This window comes from Harpegnathos saltator, unplaced genomic scaffold (assembly GCF_003227715.2).
Source record: "Harpegnathos saltator strain DR-91 unplaced genomic scaffold, Hsal_v8.6 scaffold297, whole genome shotgun sequence".
In the NCBI taxonomy this organism is placed as follows: Eukaryota; Metazoa; Arthropoda; class Insecta; order Hymenoptera; family Formicidae; genus Harpegnathos; species Harpegnathos saltator.
In genome coordinates, this window is record NW_020230091.1 from 55,546 (window position 1) to 68,816 (window position 13,271).

Below are 13,271 nucleotides of genomic sequence, written 5' to 3' on the forward strand. Positions count from 1 at the left end.
TAAGATGACGTCTTAATGATGTTATAATGACGTTCAAAATCATCTTAATGACACTATAATAATGTCTTTAAATGTCATCTTGCTACTTGGAAAGTTATTCGCGAATTCCAAACACATTGCTTATCACTAATCACGTCTAGTGTGAGGCCCTTCCGAAAAAAATCGGCCGGAAGCGTAGTTTTTATGCCTCTAAGCTACATTTCGGGAATAGTCGAGATTCGAGAGTAGTCGGGAATCTCGAGACTCGGCCAAGGGGTTCAAACTCGCCTCTTGTGAGAAGGGGACACTATTTTCAGCGCCACCTGGAGCACCAGCCCGGAAGTAACGAACTAAGGAACGAGTGGTGGGGAGGTTGCCGCCATATTTAAATCATACCGCGCGCGTGTGGTACATACTTAGATATTAAAATTAAATTTATAAGTTCCTGAGCGATATTGTAAAGTTTAAATGTTATTTACGTTACTTAAGACTACGTAAAAAATGTTTCACACATTTAAAGTAGTTTTCATTTGTAATCTTAAGTACAGTAAATAACAGTTAAACTTAACAACATCGCTCCGAAACTTATCACTTTGTTATTAATTTGTGCAAACAATATTATTGGGAGGATTATAATATATATACGTTAATATTATATTATTAAAATATATTACAATGCACACAAAGATATTTATCAATGTATATATTTGTACATTTAATTACATTAAAATAGAACATAATTACATATTACTTTTATTAGTTTTTTGTCGCACAAAAATTAAAATATAACAAAATATATATAACAGGTAAATATAATAAGTAAACTATTTGAAAAAAAGTAGTAAAAATAATAATATAATGTTGAATCGTGTTACATATGTAACTTATCTAATGTTTTCCTTTGTACACCTGTAACACATAAAAAAGAGACTATATTTAAAACATATGCATTTATTTACATATATATATATATATATAAATGCACAAACATATATCAAATAAATTTCAAAATTAATAAAATATACTGCGTAGCATTTAAGGTCATTATGTCACAAGCATTTATGTCACAATGAAGTCATATTAACATTATATTATGTGAATGTCCGCATTATCACAGACATGATGTCAATGACATTACTATGAGGTGAAATTCCCAGTTGAATAACAGTGATGTCACAGTGATATCATGCCTGTGATAATGCGAACATTCACACGTTATTATAATGTGACTTCATTGTGACATAATGATCTTGAATGCTACAGAGGTATATACGTAAGCATAGTCTGAAAAGTTATCGACCTGACATATACATGGCATTAGAAACTGTCAAACTATAATTGTATTGGAAAATGGCATCCCTGATATAAACCAATGTAAAATTTTATTCGATTTGTCAAGTCATTCGAGTAGCAGCACCAGTTGAAAAAGCTTTGTGCAAGATAGGTGCCGCATTTGCTAACAATGGACCAAAAACGCATTCGAATGCGTATTTCTCAAGCGTGTTTGGATCATTTTAAGCAAAATAAAATGGATATCAAGCGTTGTTTCATAACTGTTGATGAAACTTGGATCCATCACTATACACCAGAGCGAAAAGAACCTTCCGGAATCACACTTTAATGATGGTATTAAATTATTGGAAAAACGTTGGAATAAATGTATTGAAGTTTCAGGAGATTATATTGAAAAATAAAATATTTCACGGCAAAACAAATTTTCTTTTATTGTTAGGCCGAGAACTTTTCAGACTGCCCTTGTATATATATATATATATATATATATATATATATATATATTAAGAAAAGGAAAACGAGAGAGAGAAAGAGGAAGAAAGAACAAAATAAACAAGCATATAGAAATATATATGCACACTTACCAATCAGGTCTGTTCATTTTATTGCTGCAAGCCATATTTCTGTTCGTTGCACATCTTTTGGAAATTGGTGCCTTGGAATATTTTTATTTAATGTGCAATTGGACACAACATTTATGCACCATATTTCTACAAATGTAGCTAAAATTTTAATTGTATTATAACTATGACTATAACTAATAACTATAATAAATTATATAATAAATTGAAATCTAATATATATTATAATATCTAATATAATAAATAATATATAAACTAATAACATATAATATAATATCTAATATAATAAGGATATATAAAATATTGTAATAACTATATATATGTAATGCAATCACTATTATTTACTAATAATAATTAAACACTATAAATCACTTAAACACTATCAATTAAACACTTAAACACTATAAATCACTTATACACTTAAACACTATAATTTACTATACAACTAAAAATGAAAAAAACACGTTATAATATATTACAGAATATTCACTACATAAACACTAATAGCACTGAAAAATTTGCGTTTAGCGTTAATTGCACTATGCTGTATTGAATTGTTTAACCATTAACGGTCAAGGCAAAACAAGTCAAAATCAACTTATGGACAAGGGAAAGAGATAGGAAAAGAGAGGGATCGACTGTGCTGTCGCCTGGAGCACCGACCACTGAACTGAACTTTCGAAAAAATACGGGGAGTTTGAACCCCCTGGACTCGGCAGTCTCGATTGAGATAGATCGCGCTCATTCCCAATGAGCGCTCGTCGCTTCTACCCCCTCCTCTCATCGTGGGGCAACGACAGTGTCAGGAGTCGACAGCGTCAGGAGTCGCCAGCGTGAGCAGTCAGGAACGAGCAGGAGCAGAACAGCAAATTGCACACCTCTAGTTATTTTCAGGGTTGAAAAACTTACTTTGTAAAAGTATTTAGTTATAGTTAGTTTTTTCACTGAAAAAGTAACTAGTTACTGACCTTCAAAAATAATATGTTACAGTTGTAGTATTTAGTTATTTAGAAAGTAACGAGTCGTTACTTTTCAGTTACTTTTTTACAATAATCGTGCTATTTTTAATTTCGTAATTGTGTAAATTCTTTCAATTTTATATAAAAGTAGTTTGTTGATTATATTCCTCATTTGTACATAATTTTTACAAATTAGATTCATTAATTTAAATGAACAATTCATATTTATTCTTTAAGACTATTAATAATTATAAGAAAATGAATGAATTTGATGAGGATTATAAATATTAAAAATACTAAATGTAATCTTAACATCAAAAATTAGATTTTTTCACTAAAAACTATATTGATATTTTATAAATAAAGGCACACTCATATATGTTCTTAAATTTGCAGTTGAAGTTCTACTTGCATGAATAATTCTTTTTGCCAACGCAAATTTTGTAGAGAAATGCCGTTATTCTTGTCTCCAAATTTTTGCTGTAACTCAAATATTTCTCCATATGCTGGCCATAGCATTTTGCAATCTTTTTCCGAAGATTGAGATGTTTTATCCATTGCTTGAATTTTGTATATAACTGAAAGCACACAGCATATTTCACGCTGAACGCAGGTTATAAAACAAATAAAGACTGGCGATGCGCGGCGGAAATGTCTAACAGATATACAATTTTTTTTAAAGAAATACATGTTGCATTCGGAGAGGAGACGATCAGCGCTGTTGCGTCATTTTATCCTTGTTTTACATCTAATGAACGATAAAGATAGATGACGTAGTAGCATGTTTTCCAAATGCAGCCAGAACTTTATGCTTATTGGATATCAAACATCGTATGTTGTATTATCGTGCTAATCTGCCAGAAACTCAAGTTTAAAATATATAAAGTAACTATTAAAACAACTATTAAACAACTATTAAATTACTTACTAATTATCAAACAAATATAACTAAGTTAAGTTACAGTTACAGATGGGAAAAACGGAATGAAATTAAGTTATAGTTACCATAAAAAATAACTATAATTGTAATTTCGTTACAAGTAACGAGTTACTTCTCAACCCCGGTTATTTCTGATATCTAAGAATATATCAGGTGTAGTAAAAAGAAATCCATTATTTTTGCATGAAATTGAAGGCTTTAATTACCATAGTTAGAATTATCCGATTTAGGTCAAATATGCGCCGTTTTGTTCGATAACTTGTTGCCATTTTGAAGGTAATTTCATTATGCCTCTCTCATAGAAGCCCTCGTCCCTATTGGAAAAAAATTGAGACAGTCGATTTTCACAAGCCTCTCTTGAAGCGAATTTTTCACCAGCAAAATTGTTCGCCATGGACAGGAACAGATGGTAATCACTTGGTGCCAGGACTATAAGGTCCTATATGGTCCGGACTATAAGGTGGATGCATAAGAACCTCCCAACCAAGCTCCCGGAGCTTCTGGCGAGTCACTATCGATGTGTGTGGCCTGGCGTTGTCCTGATGGAACACAATTCCTCTCCTATTGGCCAAAGCTGGCCGCTTCTGGGCGATTGCTTCCTTCAGACGGTCCAATTGTTGACAATACAATTCCGAGTTAAGAGTTTTGCCGTAGGGGAGCAGCTCATAGTAGATAATTCCCTGCCAATCCCACCAAACACACAGCAAAACCTTCCTGGCCGCTAATCCTGGCTTGGCCACCGTTTCCACCGGCTCACTGCGATTCGACCACGACCGTTTTCGCTTGACGTTGTCGTAAGTGATCCACTTTTCATCACCAGTGACCAACCGCTTCAGAAATGGGTCGATTTTGTTGCGATTCAGCAGCGATTCGCAGATGGAAATTCGGTCCATGAGGTTTTTTGCGTTAACTCGTGTGGCACCCATACATCGAGCTTCTTTTTGTATCCAGCCTTATTCAAATGGTTCCAAACGGTTTTTTGTGCAATCTTTAGCTCTTGGGCAATCGAAACAGTGCTTACATGACGGTCGGACTCGACAATGTCCATGATTTTATCGATATTTTCGACAATTGGCCTTCCAGTGCGTGGTGCATCTTTGACATCGAAATTACCGGAACGGAATCGACGAAACCAAAATTGCGCGTGATTGGCTGTTACAGTATCAGGATCATAAACACTATTCACATTTTCAGTCGCCTGGCTTGCGTTTTCGCCTTTACCGAAGAAAAACTGTAAAATATAGCGTATTTTCTCTTTGCTAGTCTTTGCCATCTTTGACGCGCGCTCAAACAAAACTGAGTCAACTAATCACAAAACTGTCACAAAAGTTCTTTAAGTACGAAATCTCATCTTTCTAACGCCATCTAGTGGAACCTGATCGGACTTATACAACGCGAGATACAGATAACTAAAGCCATCTATTGGAAAAATAATGGATTTTTTTTTACTACACCTGATATGTACATACATATTAGGTTGTCTAAAAAGTATTGAGCCTTTGGAGGTCAAAATTGAGAATATATTCATTGTTATTTGAAAATAACATTATGAAACCACATATGCACCATTTTGTTCGATGACCTTCTGCCATTTTTCCGGCAACACCATAATCCCATCGCTATAGAACTTCTGTGGTTTCTGATCAAAAAATTGTGATACATAGTTCTCACAGGCCTCTTTTGAAACTAACTTAACACCATTCAAGTTCTGCAGAGACCGAAACAAATGATAATCTGACGGTGCCAGGTCCGGGCTATACAGTGGATGCATTAAAACCTCCCAGCCAAATTCTCTCAATTTCTGACGGGTCGTTAAAGATGCGGTCCGGCATTGTCAGCGTGGTATATGACACCCTTTCTATTGACTGTTCCGGCCGTTTCTTTTGAATTGCTAGGTGCAATCGCGCTAATTGTCAACAGTACAGGTCCGAGTCTATCGTTCTGCCTGGCGGCAGCAGCTCGTAATGCACGATGCCCTTCCAATCCCACCAAACACACAGCATAACCTTCCTGGGCGTCAGTGTGAGCTTTGCCACAGACTGTGGAGCTTCTCCTCGCTTTAACCACGATCTTTTTCGCACATTGTTGTCGTAGATTATCCACTTTTCATCACTCGTGATTAACCACTTCAGAAATGGCTCGATTTCGTTACGTTTCAATAGATTCGCAGATAGAAATTCGATTGAGTAAATTTTTTTGAGTCAGATCATGTGGCACCCAAACATCGAGCTTCTTTTTGTAACCAGCTTTCTCCAAATAGTTTAACACTGTTTGGTGACGGATGTTTAGGTTATTGGCAATGTCATGACTGCTTACATGTCGGTCTTGCTCGACTTTTGCCAGAATATCATCCACTTTTTCTGTGATTGGTCGTCCACTGCGAAGAACATCTTGGACATCGAAATTTCCAGAACGAAAGCGACTGAACCATCTTTTGGCTGTTGCTTTTGATAACGTATCTTGCCCATAAACAGCACAAATTTCTTCACGGGCCTGCGCAACATTTGCGCCTTTATCGAAATAAAATTGTAAAATATAGCGCAGTTTTGCGGAAAGTTCACTCATCTTCATGGCGCAATATCTTACATCTGATTATAAGAATTCCAACACTTTTTGTACGTCTACTAGCTTCAACTGTCATCTGTCAAATGATGTTAGGTCTGACCTGCTGCGACTCATATACCCTGAGATTTGGGACATTAACGCTATCTCGTGCGCAAAAGGCTCAATACTTTTTATACAACCTGATATTATAGGAAAACATTAAAACTGCATTGTACTTATGAAACTTCTTTTATTTATAACTTGCTAATAAACATTTGCTTTACTTATAAGCAGTACGTGTTTCTAATAACGCGAAGCCTTTTTTCTGTATGTGTTTACCGAACCTAAATGTACATAGTGTCGAAAAATTATGCTTAATTAATGAAACTTCTTTTGTTAATAATTTTTTAACAAACAACGAGCGACGATTAAAACTTTTTGCATGTTGCTCAGAATGATGACCTTGATAACATATGTTAAGGTCGATGTCATTGCAGTATCGTCCTCTAAACAAGAGTTTCACCATTCTTGTTTATAGTTACAGTAGAATTATAATTCACCAAGTTAGTTCTATGAGAAATAAGTCTAGCATATGTATGATCTGAATTGAATGATGCACGTGGTCCACGATGTCGGTTTAAACAAACTGTAATAAAGAATAAATTAAATAAAGAAATATTTCATGAGGTGATGTGAATATAGATTTGTACTACTGCACCAGGTACTGCGGTACTGAATATCGTATGTTTGTAGCTAAGTTAATAGTGCGCACAAAAGAGACATGGTCCTCGAGCTATATATCTATCCTTTACACAAGTGGACTGCACAATTCTATAGTTTATATGGAAGGCCAAAGACATATTAGGTGTTTGAATTAATTCTTGCTGTTGACTAATAGAAGTCAGTAGTTGTGCTATTTCAACATGGCCGAAAGTGACCGTTGATGTATATGAAAGTACTGTCAATAGACCTTAATAATCAGTGTGTAACATTAGATCGAAGTGCAAAGAACACAATTTTTTATTGCACTGAAGATGTCCGATTCCATACCAAAAAAGAGCATTTGCGGGAAGCATTATTTTTCTGCTTTTATTTTAAGAAATCTGCTACTGAAAGTCACCGTCTAACTAGTGGAGGCTTATGGGAAGCATGCTCTGAAACAACTTGCAGAGATTGGTTTAGACGAAAGACAACGATTTTGACGTGAATGACAAAGAGCGTCCGAAAAAGTCAGCCGAAAAAGTTTGAAGATGGAGAATTAGAGGCATTACTGAAGCATTACTACATGATTTGAGAGAGAGACATTGTGAAACGTTTATGAATTGCTACTTCAAAAACAAAAATGGAAGTCGTTTTTGCATCGAATTGTGATTAGCTATAAAAAATGGATTCGTTACAATTCTAAACGCAAGAAATCATGGGTACGTCTTGGCGAATCATTATCAACGCTGTAACAGCAGATTCATGGAAAGAAAATCAAACTGTACATTTGGTAGGATCAAGTCGATGTAATGTATTATGAGCTGCTGCAACCGAGTCAAACTATTAATGCTGAACGCTACCGACAGCAATTAATCAATTTGAATCGAGCACTCAAAGAAAAACGCCTGCAATACATCAAAAGACATGACAAAATTATTCTTCTCCATGACAATGCTAGACCACATGTTGCAAAACTAGTGAAGGAAATCTTGGAGATACTTGGATGGGATGTTTTATCCCACCCGCCTCATTCACCAGATGTTACTCCTTCAGATTATCATTTGTTTCGGTCGATGCAGTATGACCTTTCTAAACAGCACTTCAGATTTTTCGAAGATATAAAAAAATGGCTCGATGACTAGATCGCCTCAAAAGAACTTGAATTTTTCTATCGCGGAATTCATGTGTTACCCGAAAAATGGAAAAAGGTTGTAGCTTTCGAAAGACAATATTTTGAATAAAACATGATGTACCGTTCTTTTGAAATAAACATGAGTTATTGTTGCAAAAAACAGCGAGAATTAATTCAAGCACCTGATATATCTAGACTGCATGTTCTAGAAGAAGGGGTATAGCTCACGTAGAAAAAGATGCACTCTGTTTTTACTATACGTTCTCTCTTGCACACTCTTGATGGAAGGGGAATAGGGGAGACAGTTGCTAATCTGTACGACAGTACCGCTGTTTTTTTATTTTTTTTTTTCCGATATAGTCATCAACCTAGATCACCGTGTCTTCAGCTCACTCCGAGATATACAGTGTAGTTGTTGTACTGTTAACAGTACAACAACAGTAAAAGTTGTTGTACAGGTTAACTGCCTCCCCTATACTCCTTCCATTGAGAGTGTGCGAGAGATTACGCACAGTAAAAACAGAGTGCATCTTTTTCTACGTAAGCTCTACCTTTACTTCTCGAACAAGCAATCTAGATATACTATGTTTATGGTTTTAATCCACCCGCGATAAATTAACCCAGGTTCTTGGGTTGAACATATACGAGCAAGTTTTGTAATTGGCTAGTAGAGTCTTGTGACTCATTAATGTAACAAAAGAATGCGAATAAGACTCTCCAATAAAACTAAGCATGACGTCTGTATCTTCTGTACAATTTTGCGCGTTTGAATGTTCTAAAACTTTCATACTAAAAAATTTTTTGAATACACGAATAAATTGTATTGGTGTTGGATTTACAGAATTGCCACCTTTGTAATTATATTATAATATTATAATAGAATCAAAGAAATTTTCAACGCAATCCTGATTAATTTTTTGCATATAAAAACATGGGAAATTATAACATTTCAATCTTTCTCAAAGTTGCAATATACTAGTAATAGTAATTTGCCAGCATTCGAAGCATTTAACTTTTACATTTATGCCTTTGTTGTTAATTATTTTGACTGTTTTTAAAAATTTTACAACATTTTAACATTTTATGTAAGTATTCGATTTACTGTGAGCTTTCGGTGAATGCTTTTTCATATTCTTTGGGGTAGTTTAAAATAGGTTAATTTAATATATCAAATAATTTATCGAAGTGATCAATGAATTCTATAATTCCAATTACTTCACTTGGTAAAAAACCGAACGACATTGGCACGCACGTGTCTGCAGCAACACAATTACTTAAAATCTGGATAGCATATTTTTTGAAAATTCGTAAGTTCTATATGAATTTTTGTTAATTTTGGAGCTAATCTGATCCATTGTTTTACGTCTCTATTATAAAATATTCTCTATTATAAAATAGTCTCTATTATAAAATAAAAATCGACAATATGAGTTTACGAAGTAATTTTATCATCTCCGAAATGACAATTGTGTCTATATAAATTATCGCGAGTCCTTTTCATTAAATGGAGAGTATTAAAAATATAGATTTCGATTTTATCTACCATAAAAGTTGAATTTTGTGTTGAAATTCCTAGCTCGCGAGATAGCTGAATAAAATTTGAACCCATGTCTGACACCAAAACATGCACCGTAACGCTATAAACTTATACGTTACGTAATATATCAAATATAAGAATTTTAAGTGCATTTTCTTTACATAGTTTCAACTAAACAAAAGAAAAGAGAAAGCTTCCAATTATGTGCAATGCTACGTGCCATAACTACTAAAGCTTATTTTGCAAGATGATTTCTCACTGCCTATATCCTCGAAACCGACAATTTCATCTTATGAAATGTTATAAAATAATACACTTTCATGCTTATTTCATCTACACATAATATGCAATATCGTTCTAACGGCGGTAATGATTTTAACTTCATAGATAGTACATTAAAAATGTTACTGTTTATTCCAGATTTTATGTACTATGCTTCCGTTATCCATTGTAAAGTGCATACAGATGGTAATGCAAAATCTTTTTGGAGTTGTCTATAAGTTTGCGGACCTAAAAAAATATGCTCAAAGCAAACTATTTAAATTCAGAATCATATCTCTTTCCAAATTTATGTCTTGTAAATGCATTAATCTGTGCATTTAATAGTCATAAATAACTTGCAAATATTTTATTGCAAAATTTTCATAAAGTTTTACCATCACTGCTTTCTTGTCTTTCCGCTACTTTGCTTTTAATTTTTTCCATTCGCACCAAAAGCCGTCTATTTCTTGCACGTAGCTTCAAAATTTGTTTCCTGTATTTAACAAGCCGTTGCTGTAATTTTTTTATTTGGCGCATATTCTGTACTTGTACGGATTGCATCGTGTTTCTATACAAAAGAGATGCAGACATGAATGAATATTGAAAAGAAATAGCATATTATATTGGAAATAAAAATTGTATAATACTTATTGTCTAACTGAGACATCTGAATTGGTGTGGTGACAATGATATAATTGTAGTTCATTTTGTCACATCTGTTCAAGCGTTTCTGTCGGTCGACGAGAACTGATATGTTTCTAGGAAAAAAACATTAGAAATATTTAAAAGAATAATGGATAATTACTGCATAAGTATATATATGTGTGTATGTGTGTACAATTTTTATTATGCAATCATACAAATAATTCATTTTAACAATTATATATGTTGATCTATTATAAGCAGAAATTAGAAAAATTAAAACAGGATAACAATTTGTGAAATTACTTTAAATGTATGTTAATATATATATCAGAATCTATCTAAGAAACATTAATCATCTAAATTCCTATTTCCTTTACAAAATTAAAAAAATACAAATATAAACTTACGGCATAGAAACCTCAGTAATATTTTCCGTTTTCAGGTTTTCCTCTATTTTCTTTGTGTCTTCTTCCTTTTTCTCCACAGTTTCATCTACTGATACTATTTCAGTCTGTGAATTGCTATATTATTATTTTATTAACCTATTATTTTGTTTTACATCATCATATATATTATCTATGAATCCATAAATATGGAATGGAAACAAAGACAGCACAAACTTCCAAGAGACATATTGGCAACATCCTTAGAAAATCCCTTGGATATCTGTGATGTCAACAAAAGAAGAAACATTATAAAATGTTTGTAGAAACTAACTTTTTTCCATAAAATATTGTCGGTATGGCATCTGGATGAAGGTATGATCTCTTTTTGCCTATTTTGTACCATTTTTTTTCAAAATGTAAGTGGCACATTTTATATACCTTGTACGCATATTCCGCTCCCATTTTTTTTAAATCAAACCTCCCACATGCTTCGATCCATTTTAGCCATCTGTTATAGCAATTTTTTAATATAAAGAAATATAATATACATATATGTAAACTTATATAATACATATCCACACAACATAAATCTTCCAAGGGACATCCTTGGGATATCCTAAGGACATATGACTTTTATCAGGATATCTTTAGGATGTCCTTTGGATATTTGTGCTCTGTGAATATATATGTATATATATATATATATATATATATATATATATGAGAGTATGGATGTATGTAGAATATATTGTAATATAAATTTACATATATATTTCAGAAAATTTTAAGTATAAAAATATCGTACCTGTCATGTTCTTTTGGAAACCGAAAAAAATATTTTTTTTCTTGAATAGCAATTTTGTTGCATTCCTTTACTATACACCACGAATTACGGACCAACATACTCTCTTTTTTCATTTCCATAGTTTTTTTATAAAAGAAGATCTACAATAAAATTGTTTTATAAAGAAGAGTTACAGGACCTCTACACTAAGCCGTTAGTCAAAAGATGTAAACAAATTGACCAACCACAGTCCATAATTTTTCAGAATAATCGAGTGTGGTTGGTCAATTTGTTTACGTCTTGTGACTAATGGCTTATTGTAGGAAGCTTAAAATTATATATGACTTATGTAAACACAATATATCCTCTTTAAAGATAATCCTTCGCTTTTGGTAGTCAATATTTGTACTCTAGCACAGTTCATTAAACATTGAACTAAATAGAATATTTACTTATATCTGCTACGCAAAATTTGGAGAGTGACGCTACTATTGCTACGTTCCGATATTCATTACCAACATTGAAAATCCATACTATATATAACATAAACTATATATTTTCAATACTAGCAGAGAGAAGCCTGAGAGCGGGCATGGCTGCATTTACAGCGTTATGGAAAAGTTGGCTGATTCGAAGCGCCAACTGGGTCCATTTTTCATGGACATGAACTACTAATCCAATGTCCACGATTTGTCGGTACTATTCCGTGCTATGTCCATAATTATTTGGTTCTGTTCTGTGCTATGTTCACGAGCGAGCTAGATTAGTTAGATAAAAACGAAAAATCGGTCTTCGTCTCACCACCAGCGAATAGACAATCGCGACGAAGCGAGCCAGCAGCGATGTATCGTAAGTCAGACGTCGCCGTCCCCCCTTTCACCCCCTTGTTTTCCTTTCCACATTGTTTTATATTCATAATTCGGGAAGAAAATAATTTCGAGAGTTCGTACGATTTCTAGCAATGACGCGACAGAGATAACGCGCGGCCACATTAATTTGTCATGACTTTTATATTACTTATAATTACATAAACGCCCATATATGCAAATTATAGATAATTATTGCGCGTATGTTTTAATATTGTACAATATGGCATATAATAACAACAACTTCATTTTTTGCAGTAATATTTTTAAGATCTTCGTTGAGATCGTGAATTTGTTTTTTTCTTCATCAATCAGTTTTTTGCAAAAAGTAAGATTTTTTAAATAAAATATAAAATGTTTCTTTTTTCTTCTCTCCGAAGAGTTAATTAAAAATGTGTACTCCACAGAGTCAACTAAAAAATATATACTCAGGAGAGTCAATTTAAAAGTGTACTCCGAAAAGTAAATTTAATAGCGTATTCCGAAGAGTCAATTTGAAAGCGTACTCTGAAAAATCAAATTGATATTGTAATCCGAAAAGTCAATTTATAATAGAATATTTATTTCGATGATTCAGCTAAAGAAAAAATATTTATTATTATATCGAGAGAATAATATTTAATTTATTATTTATATTTATCTTACTTACGCTTACCTTCTTT

The 13,271-nt window shown here is 33.3% G+C and overlaps 1 protein-coding gene across 1 annotated transcript; it reads right to left on the minus strand.

Moving 5' to 3' along the window:
• Positions 1 to 6,589: 6,589 nt before the first annotated feature.
• Positions 6,590 to 12,266, minus strand: LOC105185878 (52 kDa repressor of the inhibitor of the protein kinase-like). The gene is made up of 7 exons (XM_011145716.3): positions 12,196 to 12,266; positions 11,765 to 11,904; positions 11,291 to 11,467; positions 10,981 to 11,094; positions 10,576 to 10,686; positions 10,324 to 10,496; positions 6,590 to 6,942 (listed from the first exon to the last, which is right to left on the minus strand). The coding sequence occupies exons 2-7, from the start codon at positions 11,881 to 11,883 to the stop codon at positions 6,803 to 6,805; spliced, it is 834 nt and encodes a 277-aa protein (XP_011144018.1). The 5' UTR covers positions 11,884 to 11,904; positions 12,196 to 12,266; the 3' UTR covers positions 6,590 to 6,802.
• Between the last annotated feature and the right edge of the window lie 1,005 nt (positions 12,267 to 13,271).